The 15,207-nt window shown below is 45.3% G+C and overlaps 1 protein-coding gene across 1 annotated transcript; it reads right to left on the bottom strand.

Moving 5' to 3' along the window:
• Nucleotides 1–4,245: 4,245 nt before the first annotated feature.
• Nucleotides 4,246–8,788, bottom strand: LOC143149700 (uncharacterized). The gene is made up of 9 exons (XM_076317270.1): nucleotides 8,777–8,788; nucleotides 8,144–8,705; nucleotides 7,831–8,075; nucleotides 7,412–7,584; nucleotides 5,750–6,651; nucleotides 5,501–5,692; nucleotides 5,118–5,342; nucleotides 4,349–4,498; nucleotides 4,246–4,250 (listed from the first exon to the last, which is right to left on the bottom strand). Exons 1-9 carry the CDS (start codon nucleotides 8,786–8,788, stop codon nucleotides 4,246–4,248), a joined length of 2,466 nt encoding a protein of 821 aa, XP_076173385.1.
• Between the last annotated feature and the right edge of the window lie 6,419 nt (nucleotides 8,789–15,207).

Raw genomic sequence — 15,207 nt, forward strand, 5'->3', positions numbered from 1 at the left:
AGGGCCCTTAAACCGTAACGTAACATACAATATTCCCATTAACGTCTCCGTTCCTTCGGGGTAGATCAATTGCTTCTTGCTTCTTACTTTTTCCCTAAACGCGACAAGGAAATAAATGTGTCTTAAGATTCATGGTAAACGCGTCCGTTGCTTCTTTCTCGCGATATACAAGGCGACAAGAGTCGTCGTTCCAAGTATCTTCTTATCCGTCGACTCGATCGGAAAAAGTTTCGTACGAAATACATTGTATTCGGGGTGACTCGTCGAACGAACGCCCTTTTAATTTTTTATGTCCGATAGTTTGAAAGATACCAAGATGACGAGACGTTCCGGATAGCAATTTTCGTCGACTCGTCTCGCGCGATACGCTCCGATATTGAGGATCGTGGGAAATCGGCAATTATCCAAGGAGCGTGCTTTCGCATCGAGCGTGAACCGACAAAGCCTAGCATTCTGTTGCAGCGTGGCGCGCTTAACGACGCGTTAGAAAGTTTCTTACTGATCCTGCGTAAAATCGGTGTATTTTTCTAATCTGGATACGTTTCCTTCTCTGTATATAGATATCTACGTACATGGTAAACGCGCGCGCCGTATGCAACGTATCTGTAACGTACGAGTCGAGTACGAAGGGCGGCGCTGTACATCTGTGTAAATATAATATTTAATCGACGAAGAACGCGAGCGTATACGAATGCCTGCGGAGAGGCTCGACGTAAAATTCACAGGGACTCCGAGACCGGATCGCGGAGCGATTTCTCGCGACACGAGAGACAGGGGATGAAGCGAAGGAATAAATAAAGAAAACGAACGAAGCGAAAATTGCTAAAGTTGTCCAGTGGTGGTGAGTGCGTGTCGCTCTGGGTGCAAGAGAACTATGTTTTTCCTATGAATTTCTTAATTATTACTACGAATGGTCTATACAGGGCATAGATGTAAGCGGTGAATCTTCAATTTGCCGAGACTAACGATAAGCGAGACGAAAACGAAACAAAAGAAACAAAAACTGAATGTCTAAAACGCTGTATGTACCGATGGCAATACGTATAGATGTTCACACACGAAAAGCGGACACGATCATTCAGAGACACGACAAAACCGAACACACGGACACTTGTTAAAATTAATAAAATATAGTATAAATTGACCACCGAGTTTTCATTTCCAGTGTGTGCGTCCCGCGCACCGTAAAGATCTCTGGTCTAATCGGTGCTCCGAAACCCCGATAAATGCGATCTACGATGACAATTATCGTGGCCGAGAGCGACGAGCTATACTAAATTTGATAAACCGTACTATAAATCGACTGGTTATCCTTCCACTGTGTTCTTCCAACTGGTGCAACGCGAAGCTCTTTGGAAATTAGAGCGCCGAAACCTCGGTAGGTGCAATCCACGGTGACAATGGTCTTGGTCAAGAGCGACACTTGTTAAAAGTTATAGAACATAGTGTAAATTGACCAGTTTTCGTTTCAGTATGTTCCTCCATCTTGTGGGGGTCGACGATCCCTAGAAATCAGAGCTCAGAAACCTCGCTCAATGCAATCCACGGTGACAATGGTCATGGCCGAGTGCTACACACGTCGACCAAATCCAATCTGCAACGAAGTCGTTTCACATCGACTTTTACGAATACCCGCGAAGCAAAGGACGCCTCCGGGACTCCTGTAAGGGACCGAACCCTTGTTCCCGTAGACGTCTCGGGTCGTTCGCGCAAAGCCATTAAGAGGTAAAGAAAAGGCGATGCAGCGATAAAAAAAAAAGAGAAAAAAAACAGAAAAGTAACACGAGAAAAGAAAATACACGACGGGTTAAAGCTTGGGAAAAAGGGTAGGTCGGTGGCCGGAATTTCTTCGTAATAAGAGAGGAGAAAAAGAAAGGGTGGCGATAGCTTAACCGTTAGCCTGGCCAAAGAAACACCGCCGATAGAGGGAAATAATGTCAACAGTATCATCGGTAAAGCGCAGTGTGCTAATAGTATTATGCCGTCGTCAATATTGAATGCTGATAAGAATGATGAAGCGGGTAATGGATAGGACACCGGAAATTGACAAACAAGAGCGGAAAATTGATTGGAAAAGGGTTACACGAGTGTTCCCCATAATCGAGAGGCGATCCTGCAACCCCCTCCCTCTCCCCCCGTTCTTTATTGAATTGACGTTTTGGGTAACGAGATTTGTAAAGAGAAATTTTTATTTTCACTTCGTAGATAATTGAAACCTTACATACTTATAAAATAACACTATCGTCTGTAACTAAGCTACGAAACACTTTTCTTGCTGTTGTAACGTTAAATCTAAATTTTCATCGACTTTGGCAGTTTGTTAATTATATTCTGTACTTCACCAGGTTGGTCGCAATCGACGTGCGGTTCGTCCACCACAGGCGTTATTCAAGCCCAACCTGGAACAAAATCGTGGCGAAATTCGCGTTTAAAATATCCCTAATTTCATCGGAGAAATACGAGGAGAGTAATGCGGGGGGATTTAAACGGTTGAATTGATGACCGCGCGGGAAAGTCGATTTTGCCACGGAACGTTAAAAGCTATTTCACTCTAAATCTGTTCCAATTAATATCCTCGTTACTTGGGTGTCGAGTATTCCACGGCTCCCGGCGTCGGTGAGCACGGACACGAAACTTCTCGAGTTATAATTAATGCAAATAAGAAACTTGGGCGAATGTTAAAGACGCGCCTCATCCTCGGTTTACCTTTTCGCCCCTTCCCCCCAAATCGTTGATCCGACAAGCGCAGCAAACAGCTGCTATCGTAAAATAGCGATGCCGGTTGCTCCGTGAACTCGTATTTTCACCGATATTCGCGAAGGAAACGCGAATCAAACGATGCTTGGAATTAATAATTAAATTCCACCGTTGAAACCTATGGGATTACGAAGGTTGTAGGGAAATCGTGATTCGTTTTCATTATTTCAACGTTGCGATAACGAACCGCGAGTAACGTCGCGAAGTAGCTTTAAAAAATTAAACGAAAATACAACCGATACTTAAACGACGAAGAGCTATAAAGAATTGCGGGCACAGAACGAATATCCACCGCCATTGTTTCGATATTTTGTCGCTGTATTTACATTGTACGAGAATTTTCGAATGCAGCCGCAGCTCGAACGATGGAACGTAAATTCCGTGGGAGATTTTTACCCGGTTACGCGTCTATGGCCGTGTAAACTCCATGGAGCCGATAAAATCGGAGTTTTCGACGCTTAATAAAGGCGACATGTTGGCGTACCATATTCGGGTAAGTATCCACCAGCGTCTAACAGAAAATTTCTTCGGGCGATATCCACCGTTCCATTAAAGTATGGAAATCCCACGATCGATGATTCGACGTTTAAAATTTCTGCGAGGTACGAGCGAACAAAACCTCTAACCGACGAACTTCCGTCGCGTGGGTATTTGTATAATATTCCACGCCGTCGAGGTAGATTTCTTACGAAAAGCGAGCCATCGAATAAAGAGACTTTCCGATACGCGTATCGCGAAAGCGGTGTTCTTCGAATGCGTTCCCCTCGTTCGAAGTTTACCGCCTCGCCAAGGATTCGCGATGCATAAACCACAATACAAACTCGAGAACTCGGTGTACAACGAAAACCATGAATTCCTTTGAGAGAGCGTGAAATTTGGCGGGAACGGACTTGTCTTTCGAGATTAAAGTTATCCGTGTATTACGTCGGTGCGCGGTTTCCAGAAACTTGAATCTCGCCGCGCGATAACGCTCGATCGTAAAGAACGATATTAACCCTCGCCGAACAAGAAGCCCCGTGAAACTAATTTTTCAATCGATCGATCGAAATATCCAACATCCGGTGATTATTTCTACTGGATTTTAACTACCGAAATTAATTTCTTAAATCCCAAAGCTACCCACGCGAAACTTTAATTTCGAATAAATGCTCCATACCTAGGAGATTGCTCGAATCTAATTTCGAATAAATATTAAATATCCGGGGGATCGCTTGAATTGGCTCCAACTGTGTCAAAGTCGTGACAATAATTTTTGATACCGAATACGATCTTTAATTTCGAATAAATATTAAATACCTAGGGGATCCCCCGAACCGACTCGAACTGTGTCAAAGTCTTGACAAATGTAATTTTTGATACCGAATCTTTTTAAAATTTTAAATATCGTAGCACGTCGTTCGAATCTAACGTCGCTCGATCCGCGTAAAACGCATGCATAATTTCGTAGCGTCTCTCGTTGCTCGGTGTGCTAACCAAATGCGGTGTTACTCATCCTGGATTAAAACGAAAGGTGATCCTGCGCGTCTGCGTCGACCTGACCAAAAGTGTCCGGCAGAAAAGCAGCGTGCGCAATTACTCGTTAAAAATTTACCTTGATGAATCGTGGGAAGCTGGTGTCGCGGTAATTCCGGCAAACTTAAGCCCACTTTCGCGACGCCGAGCTCCAGCGGCCATGGGGCAGGATTACTCGACCGTAAGGCGTAATCTATCCCGCCGAATCCGCCCAGCTGTAGCTGCATTCCTGCACAGAACCGCACGCTTCGCGGGTTAACCCTCCGTATACCGTGTCGGACTCTTCGTCTCGATAACGCGCACGGTGACGGAACCGTGCCAATTCTGCTCGAGAATAATCAAACGACGATCTACTCCGTATCGTTGCACGACCGTGCCTGATATTTGCACAATACCCCATCAATTGTGCTACAGCTGCTTACCGAATGTGGAAAAATTGCAAGGATATCGAGCGCGTGTGGGCCAAGGGTAAAAGTGAGCTTCCACGCGGAAAAATTTAATTCAAAAATCAATTTTTAAATATTTCCTTTTCTTCTTTTCTCTTCAAAGAAGCTTCGCGATTGTAACGATCTGTTCGATTGTCCCTACAATGTGGCAAGTTGAATGCGGGCATTCGGTGGTTGGTAGGCAACGACTCTAAATTCTCGACGGGAAGTATAGAAACGAAAAACTCGGGCGAACATGTACCGAATCGAGACATCGATACCAATCGCAAACGACTCCGACACGGAAACCCAAACCGCAGTAATCCGTACACGCAGAGGACGATCGATTCGCTCACAGTTTCCGATCGACTTGTCTATCTCGCGAACAAAACGATCGCGCGTAATCGCGATCGATTTATATACCTGTGGAGTACGAGAGCGGCTGACTCCTCGTTGCCTCGAACGGTCGCAGCTGGCCGAAATTTTGGAAATTCTGGCCCAAGTTCAAAGTCGGTATTCCGGCGGGAATGGCCGTTGACAGGCTGGCAGGTAGGCTCGTTGATACGCCACCGTTCAATCCGCCGTTGAACACGCTCGTGGATTGGACCTCCTGGAAACTCGGGGCCAACCCGGAAGTCAACGTCGTACCTGAAACGAGAAACACGTTCGAGAGTACCATAAGTGCAAGGTCTCTCTAGCATTGTGCATCGTGCGCGAGTGACGAGCGTTCGAGAGTCCACGATCGGTGAAAGTCACAGAGAGTCCGTCTGAGTCAGTGTTAAGGGTAATTTATATCGGTTTCGAACGTATAACACGTTTGAGCGAGTAAGTAGATGGGTCATGGGTCGGACAATCGAGAATATTTTCACGCCAGGTTCCCGACGGATGCAGGTGCATTTTGAAACGCATAGGATGCACTTTGGCGTCGTATAGGTCGCGTGGAGAATTGGTCGTAGCGTACAGGATGTAAACGGTGTAAATAATTGTTGTTCGCACTTCTGTTCACGAGGGTCGCGAAAACTAAAGTTAACGATAACCATTTATATAAAATTCACGTCGAAACCAACACCCCTCCTCCCCTCCATCGGTGTTGGATTTATCAACTTCGCGCGATACGAGTACGCGGACGTTGGCAACGATAAAAAGAAAAACGGAGAAACGGGATCGTGGCCGGCGTACGGATGGAAAGAAATCCATCGAAATTGGAGACACGGTGGTATTTCGAAAATTATAACCGCCACGAAGTCGGAAAAATAATACCGTCGATAAACTCCGAGCGCGAGGTACGACGTGACCATTCGCGCCGCGAGCAACCGAAAACCGAGTTAAAAAGATTAATTTTTCTTGGATACGGTCTCTCGGGAGTGGTGGCACGAGTTTCTTCCCTTCCCGTTGGCGATCGAGAATTCGTTGGAAATTTGATACGGTCGAAGCCATACCTAACGGAAGAGCGGAGGACGAGTCTTGAGTCACGAAACCAGGGACCCTCGGCAACGCGGCGACGTAGTTTACGGTCTGCAATGGTCGAGAAACCGCTGACAAAGTTGCGATCGGTATACTCGGCATCGGGAGCTTCGCTCTATCGGTGAACGTGCCGGCCAGCGAAACGTAATTCACCGTTTCCGGTAACGAAGATTGTTGAAAGGATAGACCGCGACTGGACTCCGGTTGGAGAAGATAGCTCAACAGGGAGCTTCGCAGGCTGTCCTTCGATTCCACCGGAAGCACGTACCCCGACAGAGAACCAGGTATCTTGTTGTTCAAACCGTTGTACGACGCATCCGGGAGCGCGTAGTTCAAGAGCGAGCTCTGCTCGTTGTTTTTGATGGCGTTCCTCGCTTGCTGCGACAGCAGATAGCCGAGCAAGGACTGCTGGAGTTTGTTCTTCGAGTCGCTGGAAACGTAATAAGACGCCGGCGCGGTGAACTTCGCTGGAAAGTCAATCCGTGGAAACGTACTGAAAGAAGAAACAAACGAGTTCCCGGGATCCCACTGGTTTCAGAAACGCGAATGCTAATTTAATCGCGCGGAGTGTAGCATCGCGCGAACGAACCTTCGCCGAACTTTTTAGAAGGCACCCCCTCTACGAATAGATGGAAAATTTTCTCGCCCCCTGGATACATATATATATATATATATATATATTCGCGAACAAAAAATTCCACGGTGCGTTTATTTCTCCGACGATGGAATTTTTCCGGGATTTTTTTTTATCCAGGTAACTCGAAGTAGAATTCAGAGAAGAGGAATATGTAAAATAATAGTCCGATGGTAAACGTATCGACGTAGAAAGAGATTTTCGAGCTATCCACTTTTTCGTATCGACTCGTTTTATTCAGCGGACGAGCTGTACGAGTGTTTCTTTTCCAATTAAATGGTTCGCGTTGTATAGATCGTCCTGATGTATTATACGTCTTCGAGGTTAGGTCGGAGACAGCTCTTCATCGAATAAACAACAAACTCGAATAAATATTACCGTCTTTGAAATTGTTCTAGCCCGTTTGGAGCGCGCCTCTCTACCTTCTCGAATTCTACGCGCAAGGCATTCGATCGTCCGTCTGTTCAGCGACCAGGAAAGAACGTTCTCGTTCGAGGTGCGAACGAATTGCCTTCGTGGAAATATCCGGGACCGTTGTATAATAAATAAACAGAAAGGTCGCTCGAAGACGGACGATCGATCGAGGAAGGTAAACGACTCGGACAGTGCCATTACGTACTGTCTGCCCAAGGACAAGATCGGTGATTCCGTGGTTATGGCAGGTAAGCTGGCCATCGTGGGGAAGACTGTCGGCGGATGAGCCACGTTCGAAGATTGCTTCGCAGCAACCGACGCGGTTGGTATCGCGGGAGCCGTCGAAGCGGATTGGCTGGTAATGGCAGAGTTGGCCAACTGAAAGCAATTACGAATCTCTGTTGGATCTTTCGATCTACCGACGAGAGACTCGCCCTTGGCGTAACAAGTAACGCTGCGACGAATATAAAACGTTTCGCGAAATTATCTCCGTGTGGGGATTGAAATTGCGTCGGTATGGAAAAAAGAAACTCCGGTAGGAAAGGAAAGAAAAGACGTTGAGAAAGAGGGGGATGGTGCGTCGACCGGGCTGAATGGCAGAGTGCCGACGTGTATTTCGCTCACCGTATCGGATTTCACGCTCGGCATTGTCACCGTGTGCAAAGCCATTTTCGGCTGGGAAGTTGCAGACGTATGAAGTTGGGTGATAGCCGAAACGACGTTGGAGACAGTAGACTGCTGCAATGGCTTCTGAGTGGTTGGCGACGTCGTTGACGGTGCCTGCGTCGTGGACGTTTCCCCATCGAATGGGAGAACGTTCTCGTAGGGTGAAATCGGCGGCAAGGAAACGTAACCGAGACCGTGGTTCCCTGAGTAGCGGAATAATTTACAATCTCGTCGAGGGGAGGAATTTTTTCCACTAAAAGAAACCGCTCACCGTGTTTCAAGTACTCCAAATCCCTGAGCGGCAGCTCCTGACCGGATTCTTGGCTCTTGTACGAGGTGATTTGCTTGTCGTAAGTGTCGGTGAATCGAAAATCGTCGCCGAACGATTGCTGCTGGTAGGAATACCGATCGTTCGAGATCGGACCCTGAAGAGTCTGCTCGTTCTTGAAAACCGTGATCGGTTCCCTGAATTGTTGATCCCTGAACGAACCACCGTCTATAAAGAACGACGCCTGTCCCTTCGAGTCCGGGGCGTCTCTGAAGGACGATCTGTCCGCGTAGAACGATCTACTTTTCGTCGGTGAATAATCTTTCAACAACGGGTGATCCTTGAAGGACAGTCGCTCGGGAAACGTGTCCCGGCGATAGGGACGTTGCCTGTAGGATTGATACTGCGTCTTGAACGATTGCTCCCGGAACGGTTGGTGCTGTTCGTCGAACGATGGATACCGACGAACACCTTGATAAGGCGGGAAATCCTCCAAGGGGGACAGAGGCCCTCTTCTTCTGTCCTTGTACGCGACCACGGTCACCGCCATCGCGATGATGATCCCCTGAAGATGAGAAATCAACCGGATACCGATTGTTCGAACCACGGAAAATTTCCAGACTCGAAGGGACTCACCAGTTTCTTCATTTGAATCTATTTTTTTCCCCCACAGGCTAGAACCTTTCTACGAGATCGTGGTACGCGTGAAAACCCGCGAGGATTACGCGCGAAGATCGTCTGCGATCGATCGATACCATCGACATTTTTATATAGCTACGAAACGAGTGAAAAAGCGTCTCTCCACCGTCTCTCTTTCCCCGGTTGCGTCTTCCAGTCTCGATACGTGAACTGGATCTGGTAAATCACGTATATCCACACCTTTCTCCTTCTGCACGTTACCAGGTTCATTGCCAGGCCCGCAAAGGGCGCGATGCGTGTGTTCTCGGCCAGCTGAGATCGACTCGCGAACTCGTTCTATTTATAAACCGTGTCTCTCCATTCCCGGCGGGATTCATTTTTACATCGTGGAAGCGCGAAACGATTAATCCGCGCTGAATAACACCGAGTTATCCAGTCTGGAAGTTAATTAATCGGCGGAGAGAACCACACCGATAAAAACTTTACTCTCGATTCGCTCCTAGTTGTTCCGGGTGCATCGCGTGATTCACGAGCATTCGGTTTCTTATTCGATTCTCGAGTCGTGAGAAATTGAGGCGTTATCCGACGCCTCCCAAATTTCATTCGCGTAACGCGAATATTCGCGGCGCAAGAAACGACGTCGCGAAATTCGCGACGAGGAGTCAGTCGTTCGGTAAACGTTTGTTTTCGTTGTACTCGTATCTTTCGCATAGTCGTTTCCTGCATCGGTGGATGCATGTTTACATTCCGGTCTACGAGAAAGGAGAGTGTCGTAAATACGCGTCTCGAGATCCCTTGATCCAGTCTCGAATACTAAAAGAGATAAATTTTGCCTCGAACATCTCGATGAAAATTTAATATTACCTAAGAAAGTTTAGTAAGTTTTGTACACAAAGAGTGTACAATATAGACGCGTGACTCGCTTGTAACTTAAAATTGCCTCGACAGAGCATCTGCCGGCAAAGAGTTAACAAATTGCTACTCGGTTCGACGAAGCCAACAGGCAAATCGATTTAATTGCGGCCAAGCTGGCTGCAATTGATACTGAAAATTTGAGTCGCGAAATTTTTCATATTCCTTTCTCGGAGCGATCGATTTTCGATAAACTCCTTCGAGCGGAAGTGTTAGGGATCGTGTGATATACGGGTGTCTTAAAGCTTCCACCAGCCACCACAAAGGGTGCAGAAGTGCACGCTGGTCGACTTTTAAGGAGGCACTAGAGAGGGTAATAAAAGGTATACATCACCGGTGTTACATACGTTCGACGTTACTTCTCGTATAAAATGTAGGCAACTTTTAAAAGCACGAAGTACCTACGAGCGACGAATATTATCGACCACGATCGGATTATATCGAGCGCGAGAGATCGGGAGCTTGAATATTTGAAATTTCCAGTCAATGGACCATTGACCGTCGGTTATTTTATTTCGAATTCCGCGCGTAATACGCAACAAAATTAGTTCATTTTATTTAAATATTTATCCGGCGATTCGGCCAATGGACGCATTGTATCGCTGACCTCGTTGACACGGTAAACCCAGCCCGTTGATCGACCGATATTTGTATTTGCGTTAGTTGTAAAGTTAACGAAGAAAGCGTGGACGAGAAAGTTGGAAATAAATTACCGAACAGTGTGCACGGGTTCGAGAGGTTCGATGATCGATCGTGTCGTCGAAACTTTGGATTCTACGTGTGATTTTCCACCGCAAAATAATTCAATAATTGTCCAACAGTGTGTGCGATTCGTTAAAATTCCAGTAGACGACTTCGAGCGTGCACACATTTGACCGCGAAACAACTTTACGTTACAGTATGTTCTTACGAGCGACAATTTGTTACAACGCAGTGGCAATGCATTTCGAAAGTACACCAAACGCGAGACTGATAACAGGAGGTTGTAAACTTCGTCAGTTTGAAAATTAAACGCAACGCTGGTTGCCGTAAGGTGATTGTTTAAGCACTAAATATTAGTCCATGCTTCTCGGACCATTCATTAAGAGATTACTCGCTCGAGGATTGCGACGAACGAGGAAAATATCGAGCGACGTTGGACAACGTCGTTTTGCAAAAATTTAAATTACAAAACGCGACTGGTAATTTCGCGAAAGGCGGACATCGCCGCAAAGAGCAAGGGGTTCGAAAAACTCATGCATTCCATTAGCGTTCGGGTTTGCAATAGCGGAAATTTATCAAAGACTTTTATTCGATGCGGAACGGAATACATTCGCGAGAAAGAATCTCTCTTATCTTCGACAACCACGCTCCGATCGTAATTAGCAAATATTGCTTCGCAACTATCGATCGATCTTACCTGTCGAAAATCTTCGAGCAATTTTTCTATCTAAGAGACGTCAGACGTCCGTTTAGGATTTAAACGAAGCGGCGATAAATCGTCTCGATGTTAAGGGCGAATACTAGTCATCGTTCTATTATCGTACAATTCAAATGCAAAGCTGGTACGTGTCCCCTGTATTCCATTTTATAAGTTATTTCTCGTAGTTAGATTTACGTATAAATAATTTTCCGAGGTAAGTTGCGTAACAGCACCTATCTTCTTTATTCCAGTATTTATTTAATTAACTTTTCTTTCCTTTCATCGTTTCTATTCTGTATTCGCAAATTGCGCCATAAAGAGATAAAATAAATATTCAATATCTTATATCAGTTAGTTGCGTAACATCGAAGCCTTTGTATTATTTTAATTGAATATAAGAAACAGTTGTTCTTCCCGCCTTGTTATCAGTTTTTATCATTGCAAAGATGTACGCGCGTTTTCCGTGGAAAGGTGTTATGCAACCGATTTAACGTTAAACGTGACCGTGTGCACACTATATTCCCTGGGGAGAACGTTACACGCAGACTCTGTTTGGAAAGTAAAATGGAATTCCATTTTGCTTGTTTACGGGCCAACAACTTGTGTGTATAATTCTGTGGATTCGCATGAATCATTAGTTTGCGATCGAGATTAAACCCTTCCAAGAACGTGTTAGGTAACAAACATTGGTAGTCACATCGAAACGATATTTCGATGAAAATTTATCAATAACGTCTTCTCCGAATATTATTCTCGAATCGATTACTTAATTAGCGCGCACCTTGAAATAAAATGTAATCGCGCGAGGTACGAGTGGTTTTTTCCATGAAATTTCGTTCAATTTCATTCGCGTAATTTTCTTTTACAGCTTGATCGATTTCATTCGTTAAATACTTCGGTATCGCGTTACTGCGTATAAAAGGCGAGGTAATTATTAAAAATTGATTAATCCGTTCATGTATCCGTGATGTCGACGGGTGAAGTACTTTTTGCGCGTAGTCGTGTTTGACTAATTAATAATTTTCACGAGCAGTATTTCGTACGCGCAGCGCGACGAGCAAAAGTATTTGTTAATTTAAAATTGTAAAAGGTTTCGACGGTTGTTCCGTATTCGTTCGTTGAAAAATCGACCGCGAGAAAAATATTCGGGACGTTTACAACGCAAAGGAGCATCGCGCGCTAAAAAGTTTTCGTTAGCTTTACGAACAACGTGATAACTTTCGCGTGTCTCGGATTTATCATTTCAGTGCGCTGTCGGAAAGTATAGTAACGTATCGGTTATTAACCGAACGAGTCAAAGTTACTCGATATTTTCCATTATTTAAATTACTATACCATGGCTGCGTTCTCCTGGAAAACTCGCGCGTTAATTAAACCATTACAGAGGCACAAAGTTTTATTACATCGGCGGTTACAAATCCTCGCGTTTCATTTCCAACAATATCGCGGCGCGCGGTGTTCGATGGTGTTTCATTTCGGCATACAGCAATTCGAAAATTCGAAAACACGAGTTGTCGTTCAAATACGACGATTCGATTTTCGAAGAAACAAAATTCACTGTCCGACACTTTGCTGTTTGCGCAACTGCTTTCGCGTTACACGTCGGAAATCCGAATGGAACGTAGATTCCGTTACAGCGATCGCTATATTTTTTATCGCGCCATGTTCGACGCTATTTTAAGGATTTTGCAACGCTCGATGGAAATTCAAAAACACGAAACAGAGTTGTTCCACTGTTCGATTTTCGTAGAAACGAAATTCATCGTCCGACACCGTGCTGTTTGCGCGATTGCTTTCGCATTGAAATTGGACGAAATATAGATTTCGCTTCAGGAATCGGTATATATCGTCTTTGTTTCACGCACGCGTGCGCGCGTGAAATCGCCGTGGAAAAGAAAGAGGCGAATCCGGTCGCCTAAACTTTCACGCCAAATAAGCAGCCGTGGAACCGGACGTTACCGATGGAAAAATTGTAAATTTTATTATCCCGACGCGACACGACCTTGCGTGGCAAATTGTGATTTGCGAACCGCTTAATTGGACGTTTTGATCGCGAACAAAATTGGCCGACGCAACTATTACTCGACCACGCGAAAGCCCCTTTATCGTTGTCGTCGCGTATTGTGCTTCCTAATTAACGACGCGCCCTGTTGCAGGCTGCAAATAAACCTGACTGACCGTGGCGGAAATAAATATATAACCGACGAAACAATAGCGAACTTTCGGCCGTCGGGGTTGCCAATATTCGGGCGAATTGCAGCGTGGGTCGAAACGAATTGAAAATACACGATCTGTCCAATAAATAAGAGAACTTATTCGAAATAAAAGAATTGCACGAAGCACTTACGCAAAACTTATTCTTTTATATTGTTTCGTCAAAGTTTTACGACTATCGAAGCTTCGGAAGCCAAATTTACCTTCGTAGATTAATAAATGAACCTCGAACGACAATGCGCCCGCGATTAGTTTTTATTTCCGCAACTGAACAGCGAAAACAAAAAACCTTACGTAATTTCCATATATTTGTTGCACACGTGAGTATTCGGTGTTCATTCGTATTCACCTCTGTGGACCCGAACAACGTGGAAAAAACGTAGAACGCACGGTGCAAAAAGGATCGACGTTAATGGACGCGGAAAACGTATTTTTTTCACCGAACCATCTTTAAATCATTTTTCGACAATTCTCGTAACAAAACAGTGCTGCGCGAGAAGCTGACGGTAGCCTCGCCGCAAATCCGATACTGTGCAATTCATTACCCAGCCATTTCGGTGCAAGCTCGTGTACGCTCGATTCGCGTGGATCGATACGCACGTTTTTTCTTCTGTCTCTATTTGTTGCCTTTCCAAGCGACCATTCGTCCTATCCTCGTAAAACGAAAGAAACGAACTCGTGCGATTTTTCCGATTTCGTCGACGCTGACTTTCCAGTTGCGAATCGGAGGGGTATCGAAGTTTCTTTGGGAATTTTTGTTCTTCTCGATTCGTTGCCTTTCGAATAGACCATTGTCCAAAGAAACGTAGCCAGCATTTTAGTTTTTCGTCGACGCTGACTTTCAAATCGCGAGTCCTGGACGCAAGTTTCCTTACGTACGAGTCGCGTTACGACACATTTCCGCGCGCGTGTGCACAACATCTCGTTCTTCGATGCGCGATTACGCGTCGAAAACGTTAACGCAACCTTTCTGTCTCGTGTTGGAAAAATTGGGTCACGAATCGAATTTCAATCAGTCCCGAAGGGGGACCACCGATCTCTAACGGAGAACGTTTTAGGGTTATACTTTATCGCGTCCAATTTATTCTCCATGATTCGAGCGAACACAAAACGTCACGATGGAGAATTGAAAATCACCCCGAACATCGAGTTTGCCCGAGCGGAATCGCTTAATTTCGTACTCCCGTCGTCGTGATTGTAATCGCGCTTTTTCACGGTCATTCTCGTTGCCATTATTAATTCATTTTCCAGCAGCCAATATCCTAGAATATTAACGCCAACGTCACATGACCATTTTCGCTTCCCCGTGATTGGTTTCCCGTCAATTTCTCCGGCTTCAGTTTCCACTCTCTGGTCGCTATCATCGTCCAGTCGAACTTCGTTCGAATCCCTAATTATCTTCGCGACGCTCGTTGCACCGTTTTCGCGCTCCTTCCGCTCGTTAAGGAGCGGGTCGTCTCTTAAATTAACCGCTATTTCGTTCCGTATTGTGCATTGTTTTAGAACGACGCCGTTTTAATTCGTCCCGCCGTTACAAAGTTTATCGCGATCGTGTTACGTTTATTGTACCCGGTCCATTGTAGATTCCCCATCGTCGTGCTATCTAATATGATCGAGATGAACTGTGAATACTTTGCTTGTTTCTCTTTGCTCGGTGCGCAAAACATCCAACTATTTTCCTTCTCTGCGATAAAATGAAGACAACGCCAGGCGGCGTTACGATAGAAATGTATTCACGTTCGTGCAACGATATAAAAGCTCGATTTTCCAAACGTCGCTATAAGCAATTACGCCCCCGGTAAGTGGCAAAATATGCGCGCGTAATATCACGGTGGAATACGTATTGGATCTTATTTATTTTTATCGCTTCGAAGCATCGAACGCGATACAATAACCGGAC

The sequence above is a fragment of the Ptiloglossa arizonensis genome, chromosome 7 (genome assembly GCF_051014685.1).
Source record: "Ptiloglossa arizonensis isolate GNS036 chromosome 7, iyPtiAriz1_principal, whole genome shotgun sequence".
Taxonomy (NCBI): domain Eukaryota; kingdom Metazoa; phylum Arthropoda; class Insecta; order Hymenoptera; family Colletidae; genus Ptiloglossa; species Ptiloglossa arizonensis.

What these genes read in the sequence shown, in the direction of transcription:
- LOC143149700 (XM_076317270.1), bottom strand. An exon ending in TTTGGAGTACTTGAAACACG is followed by an intron (nt 8,076 to 8,143) that starts GTGAGCGGTTTC and finishes TCCGCTACTCAG; the next exon opens with GGAACCACGGTCTCGGTTAC. An exon ending in GGAGGGGTGTTGGTTTCGAC is followed by an intron (nt 5,693 to 5,749) that starts GTGAATTTTATA and finishes CCTCGTGAACAG; the next exon opens with AAGTGCGAACAACAATTATT.